A 25,000-nucleotide genomic window follows, 5' to 3' on the forward strand; every position below is an offset into this window, starting at 1 on the left:
GCCTGCTCCTCCTCCACAGAGGGGTCGTCCACCTCCGTGATCTCGGGGCCGCTCGGGTACTCCTGCTGCAGCAGCGCAGGTGCAGGGGGGCTGTAGTTCTCAGCGCTGTACTTGTGGCCCCATCCCAGGTAGATGTTCTCAAACTTTCTAAAATAAAAATAGATCAAGGTCATGCAGGGGTCTCAAACTCCATGCAGGGCAGCATATATATTTAAACACATCATTGCTACTTTTAAGAAACCCACTACTCTATAGTGACCTCCATAAAGATCCCTGCAATACGTTTAAAGTCAAGCAACAACGAAACGTTTGTCATTGAAAACAACTTTTTGTATCTTAACATCCACGAACAACGAAGAAACCCTCAAACCAGGACTGTGTACAAAGTGTACTTACTTTCCAGTTGCAAAAGCATAAGCTCCTGGCCAGAGGTTTGACTTCATAACAGCAACTGCATACTGCGGAATGAGATTAGAAGAGAGCCTTCCTGTCCATGGAGGCGTATTGTTGATTTCTGGAAAAAAGAAAAAGATCGACATCTCTATCTTTCTTCAATCAGGGTCTGCAGTTTAAAGCAGACAGTCTTGGCAATGCAAAACCAACCATCTACAGGAACATGACACTGACTTGGAATCTCAGAAACATTCCCAGATCAGAAAAGCTTTGCACTTTAAGTAAAACATACGTGTTCCCCAAAGCACAGCAGAAAGGTTGCGATTCACCTGTGTTACATTTCAGATCATCTTTTGAAAAAGGCTTTGTATTACATCAGATTGCTTCTGCATATTTTAAGGTTCAATATATACTGTAAGATATGAGTCACGTGTGGGGTGCGTCACTTTGTAAATCACACAAATGAAGACTGCACTCAGGAACTACAGTTAAATAGAAAATATGTAGTTGTTTGATCTGTAGGATTGTGTTGTATGTTCTGCCTCTATGGGGTGACTTCTCTTTTCAGAGCAGAAGATGTTCTGGAATTTTTGACAATTTGTCAAAGCGTCATTGACATCAGTAATTGAACATTAACTGTATAAGGCATTTGATAGTATAAGCCGAGAATATGCGTAAACGCCCTGCTACTGGTCTCTGAAATCACAGTGTGAAAGTGCTTTATAAACTGAAATGCGTTTCATCCAGGACTAGCGACACAGCTGGTCTGCAGCAGGTCCTAAGAAAGCAGCTTTTGTCCCATACCTGCGTCCTCAGACACGGGGGTCAGGAGGGGTGGTCCCACCTCAGGCTCAGGCTCATCTGGTTCTTCCTCCTTCTCCTCTTCCTCTTCCCCCTCTTCAAAATCATGTTCTTTCTTCTGGGCTAGATTCACCCAGACACAGCGGCCCTATAAAGATAGGCCAATCCTCATTAATACAAATTCTGTACCAGGACGTTGTTAAAACAACAAAATAGATTTTTAAGTAAACGACAGTGCTCCCAAAAACAGAGCGATCTATTCTAATCATAACAGACATTACTGTTTCTCTAGATCCACCACATCAACATCCAGCACCATTTCTCACAATGTTGCAACATCTTGCAAATGCAATTCAAACTGAGTGTGGAACAAGCAGTGCTCGTTACAAAGAAATCTCTACACTGTTGGCTTTTAGTTTGGATCCGTGATCTTTGAACAAATCACAACAGATCAAATCATTTGTTTTTCAATAGAATTTCATTTAAATTAATCTCAAAACAGTGCCGCAGCAACAGGTTGTGATGGCGAGTGTTGATTTGTGGTGTGCCCAGGTTGTGATGGCGAGTGTTGATTTGAGGTGTGCCCAGGTTGTGATGGCGAGTGTTGATTTGTGGTGTGCCCTGGTTGTGATGGCGATTGCTGATTTGTGGTGTGCCCAGGTTGTGACGGCGAGTGCTGCTTTGTGGTGTGCCCGGTTGTGATGGCGAGTGTTGATTTGTGGTGTGCCCTGGTTGTGATGGTGTTGATTTGTGGTGTGCCCAGGTTGTGATGGTGTTGATTTGTGGTGTGCCCAGGTTGTGACAGCGAGTGCTGCTTTGTGGTGTGCCCAGGTTGTGATGGTGTTGATTTGTGGTGTGCCCAGGTTGTGATGGTGTTGATTTGTGGTGTGCCCAGGTTGTGACAGCGAGTGCTGCTTTGTGGTGTGCCCAGGTTGTGATGGTGTTGATTTGTGGTGTGCCCAGGTTGTGATGGTGTTGATTTGTGGTGTGCCCAGGTTGTGACAGCGAGTGCTGCTTTGTGGTGTACCTGTGGGAGGATGTGCTGCACGTGGTGTGACCAGGTTGTGATGATGTTGATTTGTGGTGTGCCCAGGTTGTGATGGTGAGTGTTGCTTTGTGGTGTACCTGTGGTAGGATGTGCTGCACGTGGTGTGCCCAGGTTGAGTTATCCACCAGCTCACCAACGGGGGTCCCCTCAAAATCGGGATTCTCCTCAAAGCTGTCCCTCACAGCCTCCTCCTCCTCCTCGCCTTCCTCCTCTCCGAACTGGTAGAACCCCAGCGGACTGATGTGTGTGCCCGCTGAGATCCGGGCGATCTGCGCCCGCAGGTAGGCGGCCTCGTTTCCGGGGAAAGGTGGGTAGCTGACAATTGGGGTGTCCAGGTGGCCTGTGAAGAACTTCTTGATTTCCCTGGCGGCTACGATGTGCGCTGGCGTCAGCTGCGGCAGCTTGATCCACGGCTTCCCAGGCTCACTGCAGACAAAGTAGGTAAACTTGTTCACCCCGGTGTGGTTGTCCTCTTTGGGGACGACAGGGGGCGGTTTGTAGTTGGATTTCGGGAGCGGGTCTAACTCCTCTTGCCTTTCTTTGTCCTCATCATCGTCCCTTCCATAATCTTTCTCTGCCTCAACATCTTCCTCGCTCCCCTCCTCCTCTTCCTCCTCCCCTTCTCGGTATTGCACTTCCGCCACTATGTAGTTGCCCTGCGTGCCCAGGATCTTCCCCCAGAAGCGACATTTCTGCAAGGGCTGGCTGTCTACCAGTTGTTTGAGAGCCAGGGAGATGCAGTACATCTCCTCCCGACTGAGACCTACCCCAGCCTGCTCAAAGTAGAACGCCAGCTCCATTACGTTGGGGAGCGGGGTCTCTACCTGGAAAAAGAGCAAACCATCACAATCGAAAAATGGCTGTGAAGCTATTCATAAAAGACCATTTACAAATCACAGTATGGTTGAACAGGTGTGCTGTCTTTCATCTCTGGGGGCCTGGGTTCAAATCCAGCACAATGGCAGGGGGTGTTCAGGTTAGAATACAAAGTTTATATAAGGGAGGCAGCAGTAGATACTCAGAATGCTATGAAAACGAGTCTATTCATTTGATATAAACTCCAGCCGACTAAAATACAGCCCCTGTGAAGATATTTAATAACGGGCTTATTGTGCGTTATGAAAATCAAACATTATTTATTTTTTTTTTTTGGTGAATTTCTGGCTGTAAAAACCCAGGGATGACTCAGTTTGAATGATTTAATGATAGATCCGCTGCTGTTTAACTGAATAGACTCCCGGGAGTGTTCTGTGAAAGAGGGCCTCACCAGCTCTTCCTCCTGCCCCTCTGATCCCTCGGCTCCCCCTTTGCTGAACAGCACCTTCTGAATCTCAGCGAGATCGAAGGCCGCGGAGCTCTCAGGCTCGTCGCGAAGGGTGTCCATCTTCTTGGAGAACTGAGACCTCTTGATGTCCCTGCTGAGGTCCTCAAACATGTCCACCACATTCTCTGGACGCTCATCCAGGACCTTGTTCAGAACCCGAGCCAGGTGATCATAGCTAGTATTGTCATTCCATTTTGAATTAGTTTTCAAGCATCAAAACAATAAACAAGCAACTAAACACATGAAGACAATATGGACACCCACTTGCATCTAAGACCACATCTTCAAGGCTCTTAATGAAAGTTGGAATTAATTGTGATGTTCCATGGTACCACTGTAGTACTAAAAATAAACTTAGTAACACATTTAAACAAGCATTGGGACTGGGAATATTTATCAATTAGACACTGACATAGAGACTTCTTGTCAAAACGTTAGTTTCATTTATTACACTGTGTAGCAATTTTTTTTTTTGTTCCTGGGCAGTAAGTGTTATTTCCTAATTGTTTATGGCTCAAAAGTATAGAAAATGGCTATTATTCCCCACAAACTTTGCTTTTGTGACCAGGACAGTGATATTTCAAAATATCACTGTTTCCAGTGGGAAAACAGGCAAATGTGTCTTTTCGTTTACATAAAGTCAGAAAAAAACAACATGAATCCAAATTAACATGTATTTATACTAAAGTAATACAAAAATGACTACAAAAGATACAGAAGTGAGTAGTTTTTCGAGATTTACGATTATACTGTATTTACATTTGACCGTTTTCCCATTGGAAATAGTGATATTTTGAAATATCACTGTCCTGGTCACAAAAGCAAAGTTTGTGGGGAGTAATAGCCATTTTCTATACTTTTGAGGCATAAGCAATTAGGAAATAACACTTACTACCCAGGAACAAAAATTGCGTTACATAGTGTGTTATTTTTTACCATGTATGTTTTTAGTAACTATGCATAGAACCAGAACGTCAACATACTGCAAGCAGAGTATACGATTCATCTTTATAGGCGGTCTCTAAAGCGGACATGCCCCCGTGATAATAAAACCCATTGCTAAAGTTTCGGGTGAAAGTGGACTTGAGAATAAACCGTGGCTTCCATTTTGCAACAGAATTAGCTTATCTGCTTATAAAGTCATGTCTGGTTCTTCTCATCACAAACGTTCGTGTTATTAATACAAGCAATCTTCCTGTAAGAACAACCCCCGTGTGTCTGTATTCACCCCTCTAATTGATAATTGAATATTAGTGGCGCCTACTAGTACAGTGAGCATGGGAAACAGTTCGCTATCAAACCACGGTCATTTTTTTAAATATATGCTTACAGATTGGTGTTGGATTTCGTACTGTTCTTCAGGAGGTATGCTTTGGCGTTACTCGTTGCCAGATCCCTCTGGTTATTCAGCGTCGCGGTTTCCTCGGGTTCTTCCATTTGTTGTTTTTGTTTTTTTCTGTAAGTCGCAACAGTATTTCAGAATCGTGCTACAGTTTAACTTTGTCCTCTGCTAGTCCCCAAACCGCTTTTCAGTCCTACTCTGTCTGCAATGCGGTTTCCCTGGTTACCGCTTCCACGTGTAGTTGGGGTAAACAAAACAGTTGCTATGCGCTCAACGTCATCAATACTCACAAGACAATAACGTCACAGTATAAAAAGTGAGGCGAAGGAAGAGGCGATTTAAATCAATTAATTAATAATTGCAGCCCTACTACGTCAGTTCCGACTGCAGCATCAATACGACAGTGTTGTGGTTTTTAGATCCGTTTTAGAATCAATAGATTATTATTATTATTGTTATTATTATTATTAGCAGCACATTTTAATTTGTACTGGACTATGTTTGCGTTGATTTCCAGAAAGCCTAAAGTAAATCAGTTATTTTATATCACATACTCGTCATAACCCTATCGATACATTTCATTTATTAAATGTTTTCAGCGTGTATGTTCGAATGATACAACTCATGTTTCATCCGTTTGGAACCCAATACTTGAACAAATGTTTTTTGAATCCATGTTAGCAATGTAATTGATCGTCTTAAATCTGGGCTGGGCTGACAGGAACTGTCCTAAACTGGTTTAGATGGTATTTTGTTTCTTTATGGGAGTCTCTATCACGATTATCTGCTATCATTTGTGCTGCACCCCCCCCCCCCCCCATTCTAGGTCTGATGTTATTTTTGCGATTGACACTGGTCTCCACACCTGCGAAATATTCTGTCGCGATATAAATCTCTGTGCGATTTACGATCACCTTTACAATCCCACAGGTCAAATGCAACACGAGAGGAGAAAGTGCTTCTAGATATAAAGCCCCAGATTGTGGAACTCATTGAAAATGCTTTAACATTTAAAAGGGAAGTGATGTTGGCAATTCGTTTATTTTTCACTGTTCCTCACTAATACAGGTTATGTGCTTAGGGGAGTAAGGCATTGTCCCCAGACTCACTCACTCTCATCCTACAGATTTTGGTACATGTTCATTTGTTTACACATCGCATGCTAGAAATGACTGTCACAAGAAGGGTTATACATTGCTTTCAAACAAGCCCTTTTAAATGATTTTAGGTTTGTTTTGTACTAATCCTGAAGAAAAAATGTCCAACTAAAAATAATTCTGCGTTTGTGATACGAACGTCAGCACAATGTTCAGATACTGCAAGAAAAGGCATAAGTTTAATCAAATGACTAGGTAGAAAAAATGTGAGGCTTAAACTAGAAAGCTGAAGTTGATGTCAGATGTTTTTTTGTGCTCTTTACCTTGGATAGCTCCTTCCACTTGATTATGCAGAAACAAGTATTACAGAATAAGCCTGCTTATTTGATACAACAACATGACTAGGCAGCCCATTCCATCCCCTCACCACTCTCTGTGCGAAGAAGAGTCTCCTTCAACAACATGACTAGGCAGCCCATTCCATCCCCTCACCACTCTCTGTGTGAAGAAGAGTCTCCTTCAGCAACATGACTAGGCAGCCCATTCCATCCCCTCACCACTCTCTGTGTGAAGAAGAGTCGCCTTCAACAACATGACTAGGCAGCCCATTCCATCCCCTCACCACTCTCTGTGTGAAGAAGAGTCTCCTTCAACAACATGACTAGGCAGCCCATTCCATCCCCTCACCACTCTCTGTGTGAAGAAGAGACTCTTTCAACAACATGACTAGGCAGCCCATTCCATCCCCTCACCACTCTCTGTGTGAAGAAGAGTCTCCTTCAGCAACATGACTAGGCAGCCCATTCCATCCCCTCACCACTCTGTGTGAAAAAGTTTCTCCTTCTCTCTGTCCCCAGTCTGTCTCCCCTTCACATCCACACTGTGTCCTCTGGTCCTGGTTTCTGAGCTGTGCTTAATTACATATGAACTTAATATTTCTAAAATGTTTGAGTTTTATATCTGCAAAGCCCAAAACGCGTAATGATTTAAACTCACACAAAAACGAAATCATATATTTTAATGAGCACCAAAATAAACACATGCCGCTGCTGAAATGGTGAGAAACTGTTAGCCATCAATATTCTGGCAGCCACACACACACACAAAGCTTAACTAGTTACAATTTAACTGTGATAAGAGATGCAGGAGCAACATCCTTTCTTAATCTCCTTGATCTTTCATAGAATAAAAAGTGCTCAGAAACATTCTTTAGAAAATTATTTCACATATACAGGGGGGTGTCCATCGCCTCTCCTTTGCAAGTCTAGATCAGCTTTTGTTTTTATTAAATCTTTTCAAAGAAAACCTACAGGTTTTGCCTCTGTCCACTGAAGGCACCGGAAATTATTACAACATTGATCCCCTTAGCTGCTCAGTCTGAGCTTCCAGGCTTCATCTCTACTCCACGACATTGACCTCCATTTCCTTGTGAGGCGCTAGGAGGTCCTCTGTCAAGCCCCCTCCTTCACCCTGCTCCATGGCTTCCTGTGACTGGGAGGTTGTGGGACTAGAGTCTGCAAGGGGCTCATCCATGGGTTCAACTTGGTCAAGGACTAATTTGTCACTGTCTTTCACAGTTTCACTGCTTATGGCTTTTTGGTTGTCCTGGAGAAAGAAACAGAACGCTAAAATATGAGAAGAAAAAAACAGCTCTCCTGTCTACTAAGGTCTCTTGATTTAGTTTCTTAAAAGTTGTAACTTCACATCTATGCAGATTTTGACATCTCTCTATTAAGACAGGTCAAGGAACCAATAAATTGCCTTAATGGGAGGCTTTACTACTGTGTGCACATAATTTCTTGGATCAAATTAATATCACAGGTTTAGAGTCAAGGGGACTTTACAAAACTAGCACCATCTTCAACTGAGCGGTGATCTTTATACTGGTGTGGCCTTACAGCAACGTGTTACTGCCTCTGGGAGATACTGTACCATTCTCACAGAGACTGACAGTGGCTGAGGGGCATGCTCTACCTTCACGCCGAGTGCAGCGTCCTCCTGGCTGGAGTTGAGAATCAGGGCGCTGTCCTCATTGGCGGCCCCCTCCTCTCGCAGCTCCATAGCCTCCCCCAGCTCTGTGGCCCCCAGCTCTGCTGGATGCCCCTTCACTCGCTGATGCTCCTCCTCCAGCTGCCTCTTCAGCTCCTTCTCCTGCTCCAGCCGAGCCGCTATGACGTCCGGCAGCGTGGCCCGGGGAGCCCCCTCTCCACCCACCGGCTGGGAGAGAGGGGTGCAGGCAACAGGACATGAGGGCGCAGGTTAAGAGAGTTCTAACTTACCAGCACTAGCCATGTTATTACTAGGGTTGTAACAGTTAATTTCGTTAAGACACTTGGTTTCTAAAACAGCAATGCCAAGCTCTATTTTACAGTAATACATAACATCCAACTAATCAAATCCAACAAGCATAATAAAAACAGTATACACAACTGTTGCAAGAGTTGTTTCGTGCACTGCGGTGAGATTCACATTTGAAACGTCGTAAAGTTTGACCAAATCAAAACAGGGGCAAGGCCGCGTCTCGAAGCAGCAGAATTCCCAGCCGTGTGAAGCGATCTCCCTCCCCTCTAGACTCACCTCGTCGTGCTCCTTGGGTTCTGGAGATTCCTGATCCGGTTTCAGGTTCGCCTCCAGGACAGTCATGATGGACCTGGGAATGTGGGCTTGCTGCAGAGGCAGAGAAACGCCAGCGTCATTCTGCTGCTAAACCGTGCGCTTCCAAAAGAGAACAACACTCCAGACGAACACGTACTTTGTGATACTTTTTGGTTTCGGGTTTGAAACTGGACAGTAATTGTGGCAAAACACGTACAGTGCTGTTGAATGTGTGGACTATTTAGGTATGCAAGTCATGGGCAGAAAAATTCAAAAGGGCAGGAGAGACCTTCCATGAACATGTATCTAGACAGGCAATGTATTGCAGGTTATTTATGAATGACCCTCTGTAACCAAGCCCCTGTGTGCAGTGTACCTGGTGAAGGAGTGGTCCTGTACCCGAGCCCCTGTGTGTAGTGTACCTGGTGAAGGAGCGGTCCTGTACCGGAGCCCCTGTGTGTAGTGTACCTGGTGTGGGGTGAAGGAGTGGACGTGGACCAGCAGGGGGTCCCTCAGCTCCGGACACTTGTCGAAAACACTGCTGAGCTGGGGAGGGGGGAGCTGCAGCAGCACTGCGAACGACTGGGGCTTCGTCCGCTGGCAGCACTTTATAAAGCCCTCCCAAACCTTGGGGTACTTCCACACCTGCGGGAAAACAATTAAAAAACCTTTTTAAGAGACACTTCAAAAACAGGTATACAGAAAGATAACCATGTATTTATCCATTTATTCAGCGTTTGCCAGGCGCGTCAGGTTCAGTTTATTTTCACAAGTGCCGTTTAAAATATTTGTTTTCAGGGTAAAACAGGTTTAAAAAGGCATTGAATCGCAAAAGGACACTCAGTACTGCATCTCCAGCCAAGCCCCACCCCTTGTTCGCTTTATTTTTCACATACCTCTTTATAGACGTGCATACTGATAAATGCTCTCCTGATCACTTGTTATATCACCAAACTCCTCAACAATGTGATCCGAGTCTTTATAACATCTCAAAACAACAAGCAAGCAGGCATCTCTCTCTGGAATCCACGTCTGCCATGCCAAAATGTTTAAGCATTGAAAAAACATTTAAAAACTATTAACATTCCCAATTTAACACTAATCGTTTATCATAACACAGCATTTCCAGACAGCATGGCAGCCCTGAAGAAACAGTGTGCATCAGCATTGGTTCCTCTAGCGTCAGTGTGCATCGCCAAGCTGCAGCACAAATGAAGAGTAAAGTCTGGGGTCATGGGGTGGGAGTTGAGGACCGGGGTTGAAAGGTGCCGAGTATGGGGGTACGCGCTGACCTGCTTGATGATGAGGCGGGACAGGATGTTCATGACGAAGCCGCTAAGCCGAGGATACATGGTGAGAGACTGGATGACTGTCCTCATCAGCAGCATGGGAAGCGGGCTCTGCTCCATCAGGTGCTGCATCACCACAGCCAGCACCTCTGACGTGTACACGTTCTTCTCCCCGAAACACAGGTTTGTGGCTGAAAGGCACACACAGGTCAACACACCCCACACAGGCACACACTGGGCAGGGCAGGGTGCTCTGTTCATTAAAACGACACAGCAGCACTGAAACTCGCTGCAACCAAGGGAAGAAATATTTACAGCAAGGTTTTGGGTTCTCCCTTAAATAAAGTCTTCCGGCTGCTTTCACAAACCCTGATGAGCACTAATCCTGACCCACCTAACCTAATCAAAGCCAACAGGGTCTATGAAACCAGGCAAAAAAGCATGAGATGTTGGGCCACTAAACTGTTTGAAACCGTAATCAATCTAAAACTTAATACAGTCATAACTGATTTCAATTAAATACAAGAGTTGCTGGCCATGATAAAGAATGGGCAGACCTCTGCTCTACAGTAATGATAACTAGATCATTTCTCATAATGCATTTATTTTTTGCTGATTTGAAGCTGTCAAATACAATAAATTCAGTAGCCTGACAATGTCAAAATATAAAGCTTTACCCAAGACAGGTTATCAGTCATATACTGACAGATGTCATATTTGTTTGAAAATCATATATATATAGAATACGCTACACAGACAGACACTAAAAGCTCACAAATGAAACCATCAGTATATTTAAATAACATTAAAACACACTTGTTAGCATGCCTGTATATGAATTCTCAATTATAGAATCTGGGTAAAACTAAGAGACACTTCTTGGTTCTTTACAAGTACAGCCGGTTCCACGAAGTCACAATCTGGGATCCTGCCCTTACCTTTTATAATACTCTTCATGTCACACCTGGTGGAGTCGATGTTGTGCAGGGATACCAGGAGCTCTCCTGGGGTCAAAGGGGACACTGTTGAGCTGCCTTCACCTGGGACAGGAAGGAGAGAAGCGTGTTAACAGTACACCTCAGACCAGACACGGGGGATGGCGTACTGCCGTGGTGCGATGCGAAGTTAGCGCAGTACACGGAAAAGCATGTCTACGCCAATGACGCAGTCTCTCCATTTACAATGTTTTCAAGAAGCTTATACTGGGTGTGAATGTGTTACGCGGTTGTCAGAATTAAACCCGGATTTAAGCATTTTTCTTAGACTCGGAATCTGTGTTTTTGTGGTCTGTGGTTGTAACAGAATTTCCTAATAGATTGGTTATTTTAAATTTTTACCTCCGTTTCCCCCCCCAATTTGGTGTGCCCAATTATTATCTGTATCCTCGGCTCACCGCTCACAACCCCCCCGCCGACTCGGGGAACAGAGGCTGGAGCGCGCGTCCCCCGAAATGTGCTCCTGTCAATCCATCATTTTACACACTGCGGATCCACAGCGAGGCCACCAGACCTATAGCGTCGGAGACAAGATTCGGAGGCTCCACTGCAGAGCCACAGGCGCCCTATCGGCCACAGGGGGGCGCTGATGCGCGGGGAGCCATGGATTCCCCTGCCAATCTACGCCCTCCCTACCCGGGCAGCGCTTGGCCAATTGTGCTCCGCCCCCTAGGAACCCGCGGTCACGGTCGGCAATGACATATGCTGGACTCGAACCTGCGATCTCCAGGCTATAGGGCACATCAGAGTGACAATACAAGAAAGAAAGAAAGAAAGAAAGAAAGGAGAGTTGGACTCACTGTGTTGTGTGCCAAGTAGTCTGTTAAAAACTTCCTTAACCACGACTGGGTTTAACTTGATTAGTTTGGGCAAGGCCTGGATCACTTCTTTCTGTAACAAATCAATGAAAGAATAACAAACCAGGGCCAGTCGTACTTAGGGGACACTACCTCTAAATATACTGCATTTACAAAATAATCCTTGGTAGCACCACAAAAAGGTTCAGAATAATTTGTGTCATCAAATAAGCATGGCTTGCATTACATACCTTTGCATTATAAAACAAACATGAAACATTTACATAGATCATGGGAGACAAAACATGAACAAACTGATCAAATTCAGAGGTCACTGCATGTCAAGAAATCGAACTGCAATCTAGTTCCAACACATTTCAGAGTAAATGTTGAGAAATGTATTGCCCAGTTGATTTAGGACCCATGCTGTCCAATTAATTTTCAAGCAAATGTAATTTGTTTAAAAACATAACTCTGCAATAGAAACACCACGGGACACAGCAGAAGCAATGCGTTTCTTGTAACCTGTGCAAGACGCCCTGCAACACTAACCCCCAGAAGAGCCCGCTCACCTTCTCCAGCCCGTTGAGCACGGGGATGAGGAAGCGCACGTCCGGGACTCTCTTCTGGTACAGGTCCCTCACACGCCTCACCAGCTCCTGGGACGGGGGGACTAGAACACCACAAGTACAAAAGATTAAACTTGTCCAGCTTGTGCTGCAAAACCACGTCTGTCCACTTCCTTTATAAAACCTTGCCTGGAGACACCATTCTTTGAGAAGACGAGGCAACAGTAATACACAAAAAAATCGTAGTTTACACACAGTGCTAAAATCGCCATAAAAAAGCAGTTCTATCTTTGACATTTTATATTACGATCACCACTCTGACTAAGTAAGTTTTAGACAACTGAACAGACAGGAGATCTCTGCAGAACGTCAATGATTTACCGTTTGTAGTCTTGGCACGGCTGGAAACAACTGGCAGCTGAGCCCTCTATCAAAATCCATTATGAGAGAACAAGAAGACTATCCTTTGTACGAGCAACAGGAAGATGCATCCTTTACACAGTGCGGGACACGTGTCAGGAATGCTGTTCACGCCCAGGTTTCACGCGGGAATGCAGAATCTCGCAGTTCGCACAGTGCAGGCCAGGGCAGCTCTTGTAAGTCGTCAAGGAGCTCATTTTCAGTTCATTGTGCAATTTCTGGACCTGAACCACAAAAACTACCCAAGTCCAGGCAGGCAGGTACCTTTATCAGTGAGGATGTGCAGGCAGCGGGTCACAAGGGTCTCCGCCCCCTTCGGACAGTTCTCAACCAGCAGGAGCAGCTCCGGAGAGCTCATCCCCATCCCGCGGATCTGAAACAGCAGCACACAGGGCTGTTACTTAACATCACTGAGGCTATAACAGGTCAGAGTACTGTGGCTGTCCGACTGTGCCCTAAGGAGCTGGGTAAAAAAAACCTTGTGGAACATCACTGGAGACAACTGGACCATTTCAACCGTAATATGGGTCTGTAATGTGAGCCAAGGAAGGGTGACCCTTTCTTGAATACGAGAGATCAGTCACAGCTTTTGAATTTGGAGTACACAAGAACTATCCAACAACTGACAGAAAGAACATCAGGACATGTTGAATGGAAAGCACAGGAGCTGCAGGCTGCAGAGGAGCCGCACTTACAGGCTGTTCAATGACCCGCAGCACTGTGCGCTTGATGTCCGCGATGGCCTCCGTGTAGACCGACGCCAGCTCATGGATCAGTTTGTGGCTCAGGGGGAGGAGAGTTAGGTACAGGTACAGACACTGCTTCACCGTGTCCTCCGACCAGGGGGCTGCCACCTCTGCAACACAGGGGAAGCATTCCACGTCAAACCAACCACTGCTTCTACACTAGGCTTCAATATACCAGGGAAACACCCTTGGCTCTTGTGTGGAAATGGTAAAAGTCACTCTACAAATTAAGGATGTGATTTGGGATAGATTTCCCCTGTAACCGAATTTTGGGTACATACAAACAGTCTATGAACAGGATGTAGAACATTTTTGGGTGAATTACAGACGAGGAGACAGAAAGTATCCACTGTGGTAAAAAGTTACTGCACAGCGATTTATGACGGGCATTGCTGTGAGCTCAAATCAGACACACCCGAGATTCAGACCGTAATGGTTTGGAAATTCCACCATCTCCAACGTCAATCGCGTACAATAACCGTCGACACAAGCTGCTCGCTTCATGTGACAAGCACGCTGCTCATATGACGCTACGCAGAATAACGGAACAGCGGTGCGGCACAGGACTGCGCTCTCTGACCTGTATCCTGGTCGGCCCCGAACAGCATCGACGGAGGGTTGGGGTGGACGAGCAGCTGCATGTAGTTCAGGGCAAACTTCTCGATGTAATCACGCAGCTGGTCCTTCTCGTACATCCTCTTAATGAAGGTCAGTGCATGCGTGCGCACCTAAAACACACACACGTGAAAGGGACTGCTCATACTTTCATTCAAATATTATCTGATCTACTTTGAAATCAGTGTGATCAATATTTTGCAGTTAACGATTTTTTTTTTGCTGCGTGAGTTCCAGCGTCACAGACGGTGCATCTAGTCTGCTGTACCCCCTGCGTGATAAACATGCCTCCAGTTCTCAAAATGAACTTTCGCAGTTCTGCTACTGGCAACTATAACAGGAGGATGTATATCACTATCGCAGGGTAATCGTTCAGTAATTCAAGAACACTGCAAACCCTTGAATTAAATCTATATATGACAGTTTAATCAATTCTGAATACAAACACATTTGAAAATATCATCTAAAAACGCCATTAAAAAGTAAAAGGAAACCCTTTTAAGAACTGGAAAGACATGGTTTAACCTGAACTGCAGTAGGGTGACAAAGTGCGTCCATTTGGAGGAAATGCTAGAGGCTTTCTAAAGTATAAATAAACGTCAAACTATAAAGACCAGCAACAGTGTATCTAGAAATAGGCATATATTAGCAGAAAGCAGTCTGTGCAGCGGCAGCAGGCTTGGATACTCGTTCAAGCTCCCTTCACAATTCAGAACAGAGCTCCCCTTTAATGATTTGCTGCTCTTTCTTTTTTCCCTCCCAGGGTGGTGTAAAAACTAAACACCCCGAGCTTTGAATCTTCACCGTACCAAACATTACCTTGTCCTTCTCATGGGAGCTGAGGTCCAACAGCACGTGGAGGTACTGGAACTGCCTGGACGGGCGCTTGAAGATCAGGTCTCGCAGTGTGGTCATCCCCAGATACGCACGCGTCTGGGGCAGAAGCAGTTTCAACCACAGGACACACAGGTGGGGTTCAGACAGACACAAGTTAACACAACATGCTACCATTTTTCTAAATCCCTCCAGTGTAAGAATCCAGACCCACGATCCTCACCTCGTCCTCGCAGTATCTGCGGATCACTTCGAGGGCCGTCTCTGTTATCAGAGGAGCTTCCAGCACCAGCTTGGTAAACAGCCTGGCAACAGAAACAGCAGGGACGTCAAAGCAGCTTCACGAAGACTCACGCTACTGATCCAAGCAGAGGATCCAGTGAACAATGTATACAGGGAGTCCCAAAAGCCAGGCACCGTAGACATAAAAGCTAATATGGGTTGTCTCTATTTTTGTTCAGGTGTAAAACTTAGCAAAGAACAAATCCACATCATTTTGATGTGCGGTGCAGACAGTCAACAGGGTTATGGCTGGCTGATTCCCACAAACGGCATAATGTACGATGTTATTTATGATGTCTGTAGTGGGTCTAAATTTGCAAGATAAGGGGATCACAAGGGTCTGCCAAAACACGTCAATTAGAATTATTGAAAATAATTTACTGAACTACAGACGTCTTGGCTCATTTTGGTGCTTTTTCCAAACAATTTTGAATCATTAAAAACATCCCACACCGCCTAGGCAAGAGAGGATCATAACCTATGAATTACAGTTCCCTTACGCGCTGTCTGTCACACTCTCCACTGCGAACAGGCTAGCTGCTTTGGTTTTACACCAGGACAGACGTTTCGGATTTTGCTATAATCCGACAAACTTGTGATTTACATGAATCGCTAATGCTTGGGTACTGTGTGCTTATTACACCAATACGGAACTGCCTGTACACATCTGTGCTCCGTTTCGTCATCCAGAACAATGATTGTCTTTGAAAATGAAGTGTGACTAGGGTCCCTTCTGAAATGTCAGTTTTAAAGCACCGATGAGATACAGGCCAGACAGCTTACCCATCCCTCTGGTCGGGCTTCTCCTGCAGCCCGGAGAGCAGTCCGATGAGACACTCGTCGTAGCTGTCCAGTGAGCCGGAGGGGCAGTTGCTCAGGTAGGCGTTGTACTCCTGGTAAAGCAAGGCGAAGGCCAGGTCGCTGCGGTTCCGAATGTCCTCCAGCACGAAGTCCAGCACCTCCGCCTTCATGCTGCCCTCAAACTGAGTGACCAGACGGGACAGGATCTTCACACGCACCTGTACAGGGAGCAAGCACAGGCAGGGCTCAGCATCGGCCAAGGGGCATTGACTTAGCAGAATCTGGTACACACACACACACTGTAGATATATTCAATATGCACTATAATTATCTACGCTATAATTAAAAGAATTTAAAACATAAGGTTCTGTACAGAGTATTGTGCTATTTGTATTCAGAACATTTCAGTATGGTATGAATCTAATTACCTGCTTTTATTTCCCAAAGTGACATTAAGTGATATTAACAGGGTCTTGTCCCCATTAAATTTTGATAAGTGGAGGGTGACATTAACCCACTCTAATGTCACTTCACTTAATTCTTGTCTACAAACAGTCATCATTTTTAAACCAACAGTAACTTCAACTTCTCTTTCATTGCTATCTTGATATGTGTCGTAACTCAGAGCTGTATCCCATTAGAAAAGTACCACCGTGCTCTTGCTTTTGGCAACTTACATGGGACATCCCACTGCGAGCGATGGCCTTCTCCGATTGGAGAATGCGCTTGACTGACATGCTTGTCAGCTTCTCAACCTGAGTCTCCGACAGGGGCTGGATCACATCAGCCAATCGAAACACTTTCTTGCGCCCACCTACTCCCGATGTCCTTATGAAGTAACAAACAAAAAGGTGTAGGCAGATCAGAAGAGAGCAAATCCTTGACAGCCCAAGACTAGTGGATCTGGTGCATTACAATTTACAGCAGGGGGAGCTCAAGAAAAGATCTGCAGATAAGAACACTGCACAACATTACAGCTTGTAATTATGAACTTAAAATCAGGACTTATCTGCACTAACAATAACTAGGTAGGTAGATATTAAAAATGGAGAGAGTCCAGTTTTAGCATGGAAAATATAAAGGGTGTTTGATAAGCCAGTCTTCATAAGCATAACTCCTAATATCGGTCGCCTCTCTTTCTTTCAGATGTGAAAGAAAACAGATTGATGTGTGGTGCAGACAGTCAACTGGACTGAACAGAGAACATGCTAATGGGCATCTTGTACTGTCAATATTGCCTGACTGTGGGACACACTGTATATAAACACAATTGCAATCCCAATTGCTTGGCAATTCAATTTTGAAAAACTGCACTGTGCAAATGATACAGAAATGCTGCACTGGGAATGGTGGCCCGGTCTGGCATACTTGGTCTGGGCAGTGGGTAAGATGGGCTCCGGGCGGCGCTTGGCGAGAGGCTCCTCCTCTTCCTCTGGCTTCCCGGAGTAGGCCCCCAGCACGGAGATGGCCTGGCCCATGGACAGCGCTGACAAACGCCTCTTGATCAGCACGCTCTCAGGCTTCAGCTCCACCTCCTCCTTCAGCGCTTCCTTAGCCAGCTTCATCTGCTCCACCCCTGAGACACACAGGGAGAAACACGTCAGGAATAAACACACTTCAGGAGGAACCTTCGTATTGTGTCAAAAAAAAAAAAAAAAGAAAGTTTTGTAGCTTCCTTCAGACATTTCAGATTGCATTTGGCCATTTTCCGTTAACCCTTCGTGGTCCTGTTTTTACAGCACACAAACTCAAGGTTAAATAAAAAAGGCAAGGCAACCTGTAAATTATGGTCTTCGTTAATGAAATGTTAAGTTTTTAAAAGACAGCGGGGAGAGAGGGGTGTGCCGCGGTGGCAGCCGAGAACGTTCCTGTCGGCTCCAAAGAAATGCTTGAATAAAATCGTTGGGTCCCGACCGCAGATTTGTACCACGTGTACCTGGCCCGATGCCAGCAGAAGTCATCTGTGTGGCCATGAGACGGCCAAGATGTTTGATCTGCGAGTCGGTGCCGGCAGACTCCACTGGGGTGTAGGTGGCTTGGAAAGAGGCGGGCATCGTGTCAGGGAGATACACCATGCTGATCAACACCTACAACACAGCAGAGAGAAGTCTGAAAACAGCATCACTGTCCAACACATTTCAGTCAAAACTGATATACTTAATTCACCCACAAAAATCTATATTTCATAAACCAGAAGATATCTATTCAGAAGAAATCTATTGAAACCAAACATGTATCAGTTTCTGTTAATCTGATTTATTGTTAAACATCTTTAAATATAATCACATAGTACTCATGCTTAATATACAACTGGCTTACTACTGTAAACCTGGCTTTTGTAAATGTTATTTTGGAGAACAGTTTAATGCTCTCATGGGGTATTTTAATAGTTAAAGCAATGTAGTGCTTTGATGTACAGTTTATTGTTATATTTCATTGCATTTCTTACGTTAGCCCCCTGTGGCACTATTTTATTTTTCAAAATGAACAGTATGTACCGTTTCTGTATAATGCCACAAACAGGCCCTTCCCTTGCTAATATTTCAGCTACTTTATTCAACCAATATCTTAGGAGGCTTGGTGAAGGGAAGGGCTTGACAGCAGCAGGTCCCCAGTTCTAATCCCAGCTCAGCCACTGACTCACTGTGTGTGACCCTGAGCAAGTCACTTCGCCTCCTTGTGCTATGTGCTCTCTCTGCAAGTCGCTTTGGATAAAAGCGTCTTCTAAATGACCAATTAATAATCTGTGTTTGTAAATGCGATTCCCTGTGGATCCGACACACCGATGACACCAGCTGCTTCACTCACCAGGTTGGCCACGTTCTCTGGGTTGAGCAGAGGCAGCAGGAACTCCGCTGTGATATCGATGGCAGACTGGGTGCCCTGGGCTGAGGAAGGCTTTGGTAACGGGGCTGCAGCCTGATCCAGGTCTTTATCTTCATCATCCTCCACTAGAGGAGGCTCTGAGGAGGGGAGGGGGGGTTTGGGGGGCATGATTCATTTGTTGTTTGTTTTTAAAACTAAATGAATTGAAACAAACACTGCAATAACTTTGGCAGACTTCTTGTCTGATTTTAACACATCTTGCACTTATTTTTAATTGTGAATCTTCCAGCAATTCCAGCTTCTTGTAGATTTTGGGAAATACTCAAATTCAACGTAAAACTGAAAAGGTCGATATGTTTAGATGCTGCATTGTATTTCCCTCTTAAATTTCGAATAGGGCACTATAGGTCATTAAGATTGCATTGAATAACAACAAAAATGAGCATCTTTTTCTGCCAAAACAGCATTTAGACAGACGCAAACAACTTGTATCCTCTTCTTATTCTATAACACACTTTCATGACAAACCAGAACCTGGGAGTTGGCCTCGAATGCTGGTCCATGCTCAGTGGGAATTAATTGCTGAGCTGGGCTTTTACTTTCTAAGACCAGATCAGTTTCTTGTTTATCACTAAGGAAAGTCTATTATATATGTCTCACAATTAATTATTTATACAACTTCAAAATGATCCTGTTCCTAAATTTTCACGTTTCTTTTTACGGTCTACTACTTGTGGTTTACAAATTCACAAATTGTCAGCCTTGCACTCCTATTTCAGGTAACCTGCAGATGAGATGTTAAATCAACGTCCTATTGGAAGTGACTCTGCATAGAATGCGCAGTTCACAACCTGCCTCTGAAGCGCTTTGTGATGGTGGTCCACTGTGAAAGGCGCTATATAAAAATAAAGATATTATTATCAAACCCCACCTGTCTTGATCTTCTTGAGGCCTGGCTCAGCCTCGTCCCGCTGCCGCCTGCGCACGTCCTTCAGGTTGGGCATGTTGCGGGCGATCTCCTGCTGCTGCGTGCCCAGGTCCAGGAGCAGCGTGGTGATCTGCCCGTGGAACTCGAAGGAGGACGCGTGCTTCAGGACGCTCAGCAGGTGCAGCTTCAGGTTCTTCCGCACGCTGCTCACCTGGGACTTGGCCAGAGTCGGGGGCAGGTTTGCTGAGAGAAGGGAGAACGCATTACCGCACAGGCGAACGCATTGCCGCACAGAGAACGTCAACGCTACATAGTTATCTAAACAAATCCATTCATTTCCACGCCATGCACATTCACTCACTGTGCAAGTCTCAAATGTGCAGTTTTGGAAGAAATGTTTTTAGTAAAAACGTATTTTCATTTTAAAACACAGTTATCTGGTACTACACAAATCTCTGTTTGCAACCCTTGCTTTCAGATAGTCTTGCGCTTTCACGATCATTTCACCAGGAGAGTGAAATTAGCCCCACCCAAAGGGCCCTCTATTCAGGCAATAACCAGCCAGCTGCTTCCCTTAATGATTGACATGCTAGACCCAGAATACATGAAGCGCAAGTGTCACACTTCCTGGAGAGGAAAGGAAACAAAACTGAGGACTTTCTTTTCAGTGACAGTACAAGAGGGGTTTTTTTTGTTTGTTTGTTTTTTTCCCCTCGAACTGCACATTCACGACCCACACTGTGAATAGCTACGAAAGTATTTTGTTAGCTACAAACACTTCAGCTACCAAAATGAGGAATATTAACAAGATAACAAGCCAGGAGAGCCGTGATAAACTGTTAAATTTCAGTGTTGCATCTTCATGGTTTCCAGTTTCAAGTGTGTATTTGGCTGACCAGTTAGTTCCTAAGTGTGGGGTTCTAGTGTATATTAATCAGGCTTAATCAACAGACACAATGTCTACTTCACAGGATCTCAGATTCTTAGCTTTCCCTTCTATTTTAATGAAGACATCTCACTACTTTGTATAGAACGACCACTTTAGTGTCACACAGTTTAAACATATAGGTTACTTAACAGAATACAGAATGAGCAGACAAAGCACATCTTGCGTACTAGAAAGCAGTACAAATTTTAAAAACATTTTTATGTCCTGTTGTGCAAAATTCTTGAACTGTAGTTGGGAAGCCACAGTCCAATGCAACACGTCTGCTGACCCGTGCGCTTTTAAGGGCTGTGTTTCCTGCAGACTTACCGTGCAGGGTCTCGTAGGCCTGGATGACCTCCGACATGAACATGGGCCGTTGCCTAGCGATGGTTGCCAAGGAGCCCAGCGCAACGGTCAGGTTGATGCTGGAGATGGCCGGGTGGACCATGAACTTGAGGAGCTGATCCAGGGCTGTGGTCCCCTCCTGTCTCAGTGAGTCTGCATTGCAAATCAGCAAGGAAAAAGCTTAGCACACTCCTAATGTTATCAGGGTTAGAAACTTGCAATAGCCCTGGTCCCTTTTCCATTGTTCATAACGGAAGGGCACTTTTTATAACAAGGGGTTTGATTGCATAGACTCTGCCTGCTGATCCTCTAAATAATATACCGGTACTTAACCGTGGAAGATAAGGAGAGACTCCCAGGCTTTATCCAGGACCTTAACATCTACTACTAGAAAACTCTGAGCTATCTCAGCCCTTTGCGTTCCTACATTACAACTTTCCCTCTCCCGTCCGACATCATCAAAAAGACGTAAAGCACTGGTCTCGAGTCGTCTTTTTTTTTCTCAGGAAAAAGCAGAGAAAACCTTTCAATGGCCGAATGAAACCGGAAAAAAAGGGCGTATCTCACCATCCACTAAAGAGATAACGCGGACATAAAGGAGGTAGCTGCTTCCGCATCCAGCACTCAAAGAATATCACAGACATTTGCAGAGCTTTGAGACGTTATAGTAATAAAATAAAGACCTGCATCGCATTATTGAGGAGTTTGGTGATAAAACGAGTGATCAGGAGAGGATTTATCAGTATGCACGTCTATAAAGAGGTATGTGAAAAATACAGCGAACAAGGGGTGGGGCTTGGCTGGAGATGCACTACTTACTGAGTGTCCTTTTGCGATTCAATGCCTTTTCAAACCTGTTTTACTCTGGAAAAATATTTTAAACAGCGCGTGTAAAAATAAACTGGACCCGACGCTCCTGACAAGCGCTGAGTAAATGGACTGCAAAGGGTTAATTTGCTGGAATTATTCAAATTCTTGCATTTTATTTTTCTCCCAGCCCCTGTCATTTTTGCAATAGTACCTGCTAAAGAAACCAGCATAAGAAGAGTGGATCTCTAACCGTTATTCAAACAGTTTGACTTGTGTGAAAGACACTGCTTTGCCTAGCTTCTCTCCATGAGGGGCCTCTCAATGAATTCAACCTCAGGAAAGGGAAACCAGCCCTAAGCAGGCGCACGTTGCTCTTGGCATGCTAAAGGCGCATGCCAGGGTAGCTGCAGCACTCACTGTGTCGAATGTAGCAGTGGTCCTTGGGTATGCGCTCCAGGCTGATGTCATTCTCCTGCCTCTTTGGCACCTCTGAATCGGATGTGCGCGACGACAGGGTGATGATCAGGCTCTCCACAAACTTGATGGCGTGCGTCCGGATCCCGTCGTTTTCCGAGTCCAGCATCAACATGATTTCATCCTTCATGGTCGTCACCATCTCCCAGCAAGCCTCTTGTATGTCGCTAATCACCTTCAACCTCACCATCCACTAAGGGAACAGAGAGCAGGGTGTCGTTACACTGAGCACTTGACATCCCGCTGAATCAAGTTTTACAAAACACTTTCATGAGTTAGTAGGTCTTGAACACGGTCTCACATTTGCTCAATTCTTGGGAATTAATTAATTAATTACTGAGCGGGACTTCTACTTTAAGATATATTGAGAGAAGTATTTATTTCTTATGCGCAAGTAGCTGTGAAGAGTCAGCTGACAAGCAAATAATCAGCGATTATCTCCATGTGACCTTAACAGCAGAGCAATACTCTACAGAACCAATCTCCTTCCACAGTCGCAATCATTGGAAAACATAATAGAGATTTTGTAAATACGCCTTTGCCTCTGCCCATATCTCGGCATTGTCCCCCTGTGTCAGGTATGCCTGCTTAATCATTGTGCAACAAGGACAACTTTCATTGTTTTCAGTGTGTCCTCCTGTGGATCTCGAAGGGTCTCCCTTTGCCTGGGTCTTGGACTTTGGTGTTTACAGCGCATGCCCAGATCCACTGACTTATCTTCTACTTGTCCAGTCCATTTTAGGTGGCAACAGTATTTCAATGCATTGTTAATAACAGTGAGTACCACAGGTTTCAGTCCACAGAATGAAAAGAGAAAGCCGTGACTTTGCTCTCCTACCTGCAGCGCCACCTTGTACAGGTGAGTCATTGTGAGAATCACTTTCTTCACCACGTTCACACTTTCATCTTTCAGCAACATGTTCAGATTGGCAATCAGCTTCAGCAGCAGCTCGTTGTCTCGTTTACTGTCATTAAAACACAACAAAAATGTCACACCTTTTTTTTTTTTTTTTGATTACATGCATCGTTTGCACACGTAAAACTGGAAAAGTGTTGCACAGAGGCAGACAGACTTCACATACCCAGATACAGTGGTACCCACGGTCAACGATAAACCAAAAGGTTTTAAGAACTGACTGACAGATAAGCGTTAAGTGCAGTGTACCAAATTGAGTCCACTTTAGTCCGTCCAACAGGGGGATTGGGGGAGTCTGATCCACCTGTTAGGACTAACGTTAGTACCACTACTAATCTCAACTGCCACGTACCCCAAGGCGATTGCACTATTGGAATCACCAGTTAAACCAGATCACGTTTAGTACTGACTGCAGCTTATGAAACCAGACCCTCGTGGTCAAAAAAAAGATCCACATTAAATTAAGTCAGTCCTGTGAAGTTAGAGACTGCTTGCTCTGATTGGCCCCCTTTCAATATATGCTTGGAAACCTGTTTAATATGGGTTATACACACTGTTCTTTTCGTTCCTCTGGTCGGTGCTCTACAGATTTTAGTACAAGAACTGTAACTCCTTCCGTTTCCCGGAAAACTCCAAACCACGTGCAGTTCAGCTGTGTTCTGACAAAATGCACGATTGTTTAAAGCTTAGCCTTTAAAGCCACAGCGCTCCCTGCTGTTTTGTTAATGCATTTTCTGCTCTCTTTTGGCACCTGGTGGCAGGACTAATGAAGTGCCGCTGATGCAAAGCTGGTCTTGAGAACGGGATTGCAAAGCTGTGACTTTTTTGCATTCTCGCATCTGGCTGAGGCTACCACTGTAGTAATACCATCTTTAATACTGCTTAAGCGTGACATGAGGGGTATTAAAGACAGACGTCTCCAAGTAACGAGAGCGGGGTGGTTTTATTTTGAACACATACCAGGCCTCCTCAATGAATCCGATGACAAACTTGCGAACTTCCATGGACTTATCAGTCTGGAAAGCAATGATTTCCTGAAGAAGGAAACATTAAATATAAATACATAGTTCTCTACTCCAGCCAAGGGGATAACTGACAACATAAGAACAATTGTACACTGACCCACTGACTGAGCTAATTTAGAAAACTCTAAATCTCAAAGGGGACTCAGCAAGTACATCGATACTCTATGGAAAAGCGTCATAAAAGAACCAAACTTTCAATCACCTTGGATAAGAAAATGTTTTAATTATATACAGAAGTGAGCCTCCTTATTCCCAGAACATTACATTACTTAGGCTAAAAAACACAGCAAGGACATGCATCAAATTGCAATGTGGGGACATGCAGAACGTGGAAAAAATACAGCAAGGACATGCATCAAATTGCAAAGTGGGGACATGCAGAACGTGGAAAAAATACAGCAAGGACATGCATCAAATTGCAAAGTGGGGACATGCAGAACGTGGAAAAAATACAGCAAGGACATGCATCAAATTGCAAAGTGGGGACATGCAGAACGTGGAAAAAATACAGCAAGGACATGCATCAAATTGCAAAGTGGGGACATGCAGAACGTGGAAAAAATACAGCAAGGACATGCATCAAACTGCAACATGGACGTGCAGAACGTGGAAAAAATACAGCAAGGACATGCATCAAATTGCAATGTGGGGACATGCAGAACGTGGAAAAAATACAGCAAGGACATGCATCAAACTGCAACATGGACATGCAGAACATGGAAAAAATACAGCAAGGACATGCATCAAACTGCAACATGGACGTGCAGAACGTGGAAAAAATACAGCAAGGACATGCATCA

The 25,000-nt window shown here is 44.7% G+C and overlaps 2 protein-coding genes across 2 annotated transcripts; both read right to left on the reverse strand.

Moving 5' to 3' along the window:
* Positions 1-6: 6 nt before the first annotated feature.
* rsph4a (radial spoke head component 4A) lies at positions 7-5,134 on the reverse strand (the record flags this gene model as incomplete). Its single annotated transcript, XM_041240339.1, has 6 exons — positions 4,897-5,134; positions 3,510-3,741; positions 2,320-3,066; positions 1,198-1,342; positions 397-514; positions 7-147 (listed from the first exon to the last, which is right to left on the reverse strand). Coding segments are annotated over exons 1-6 (1,490 nt in total), but the record flags the coding sequence as incomplete, so codon positions are not given.
* Positions 5,135-7,009: 1,875 nt separating this feature from the next.
* sympk (symplekin) lies at positions 7,010-24,211 on the reverse strand. Its single transcript, XM_041240340.1, has 23 exons — positions 24,136-24,211; positions 23,098-23,224; positions 22,203-22,452; positions 20,958-21,128; positions 19,706-19,945; positions 18,757-18,911; positions 17,885-18,035; positions 17,317-17,524; positions 16,626-16,776; positions 15,931-16,166; positions 15,089-15,170; positions 14,851-14,964; positions 13,997-14,144; positions 13,366-13,526; positions 12,935-13,043; positions 12,254-12,354; positions 11,685-11,775; positions 10,828-10,929; positions 9,893-10,080; positions 9,069-9,245; positions 8,583-8,672; positions 7,980-8,222; positions 7,010-7,610 (listed from the first exon to the last, which is right to left on the reverse strand). Exons 1-23 carry the CDS (start codon positions 24,177-24,179, stop codon positions 7,404-7,406), a joined length of 3,546 nt encoding a protein of 1,181 aa, XP_041096274.1. The 5' UTR covers positions 24,180-24,211; the 3' UTR covers positions 7,010-7,403.
* Positions 24,212-25,000: the final 789 nt, after the last annotated feature.

This window comes from Polyodon spathula, unplaced genomic scaffold (genome assembly GCF_017654505.1).
Source record: "Polyodon spathula isolate WHYD16114869_AA unplaced genomic scaffold, ASM1765450v1 scaffolds_84, whole genome shotgun sequence".
NCBI classification, from domain to species: Eukaryota; Metazoa; Chordata; class Actinopteri; order Acipenseriformes; family Polyodontidae; genus Polyodon; species Polyodon spathula.

Coding starts and splice junctions, on each gene's coding strand:
- sympk (XM_041240340.1), bottom strand. CDS start 24,179: ATGGAAGTTCGCAAGTTTGTCATCGGATTCATTGAGGAGGCCTG. Junction 23,225..24,135: donor GGATTCATTGAGGAGGCCTG/GTATGTGTTCAA, acceptor TTTTAATGACAG/TAAACGAGACAACGAGCTGC. Junction 16,777..17,316: donor TTACCCACTGCCCAGACCAA/GTATGCCAGACC, acceptor TTACTTCATAAG/GACATCGGGAGTAGGTGGGC.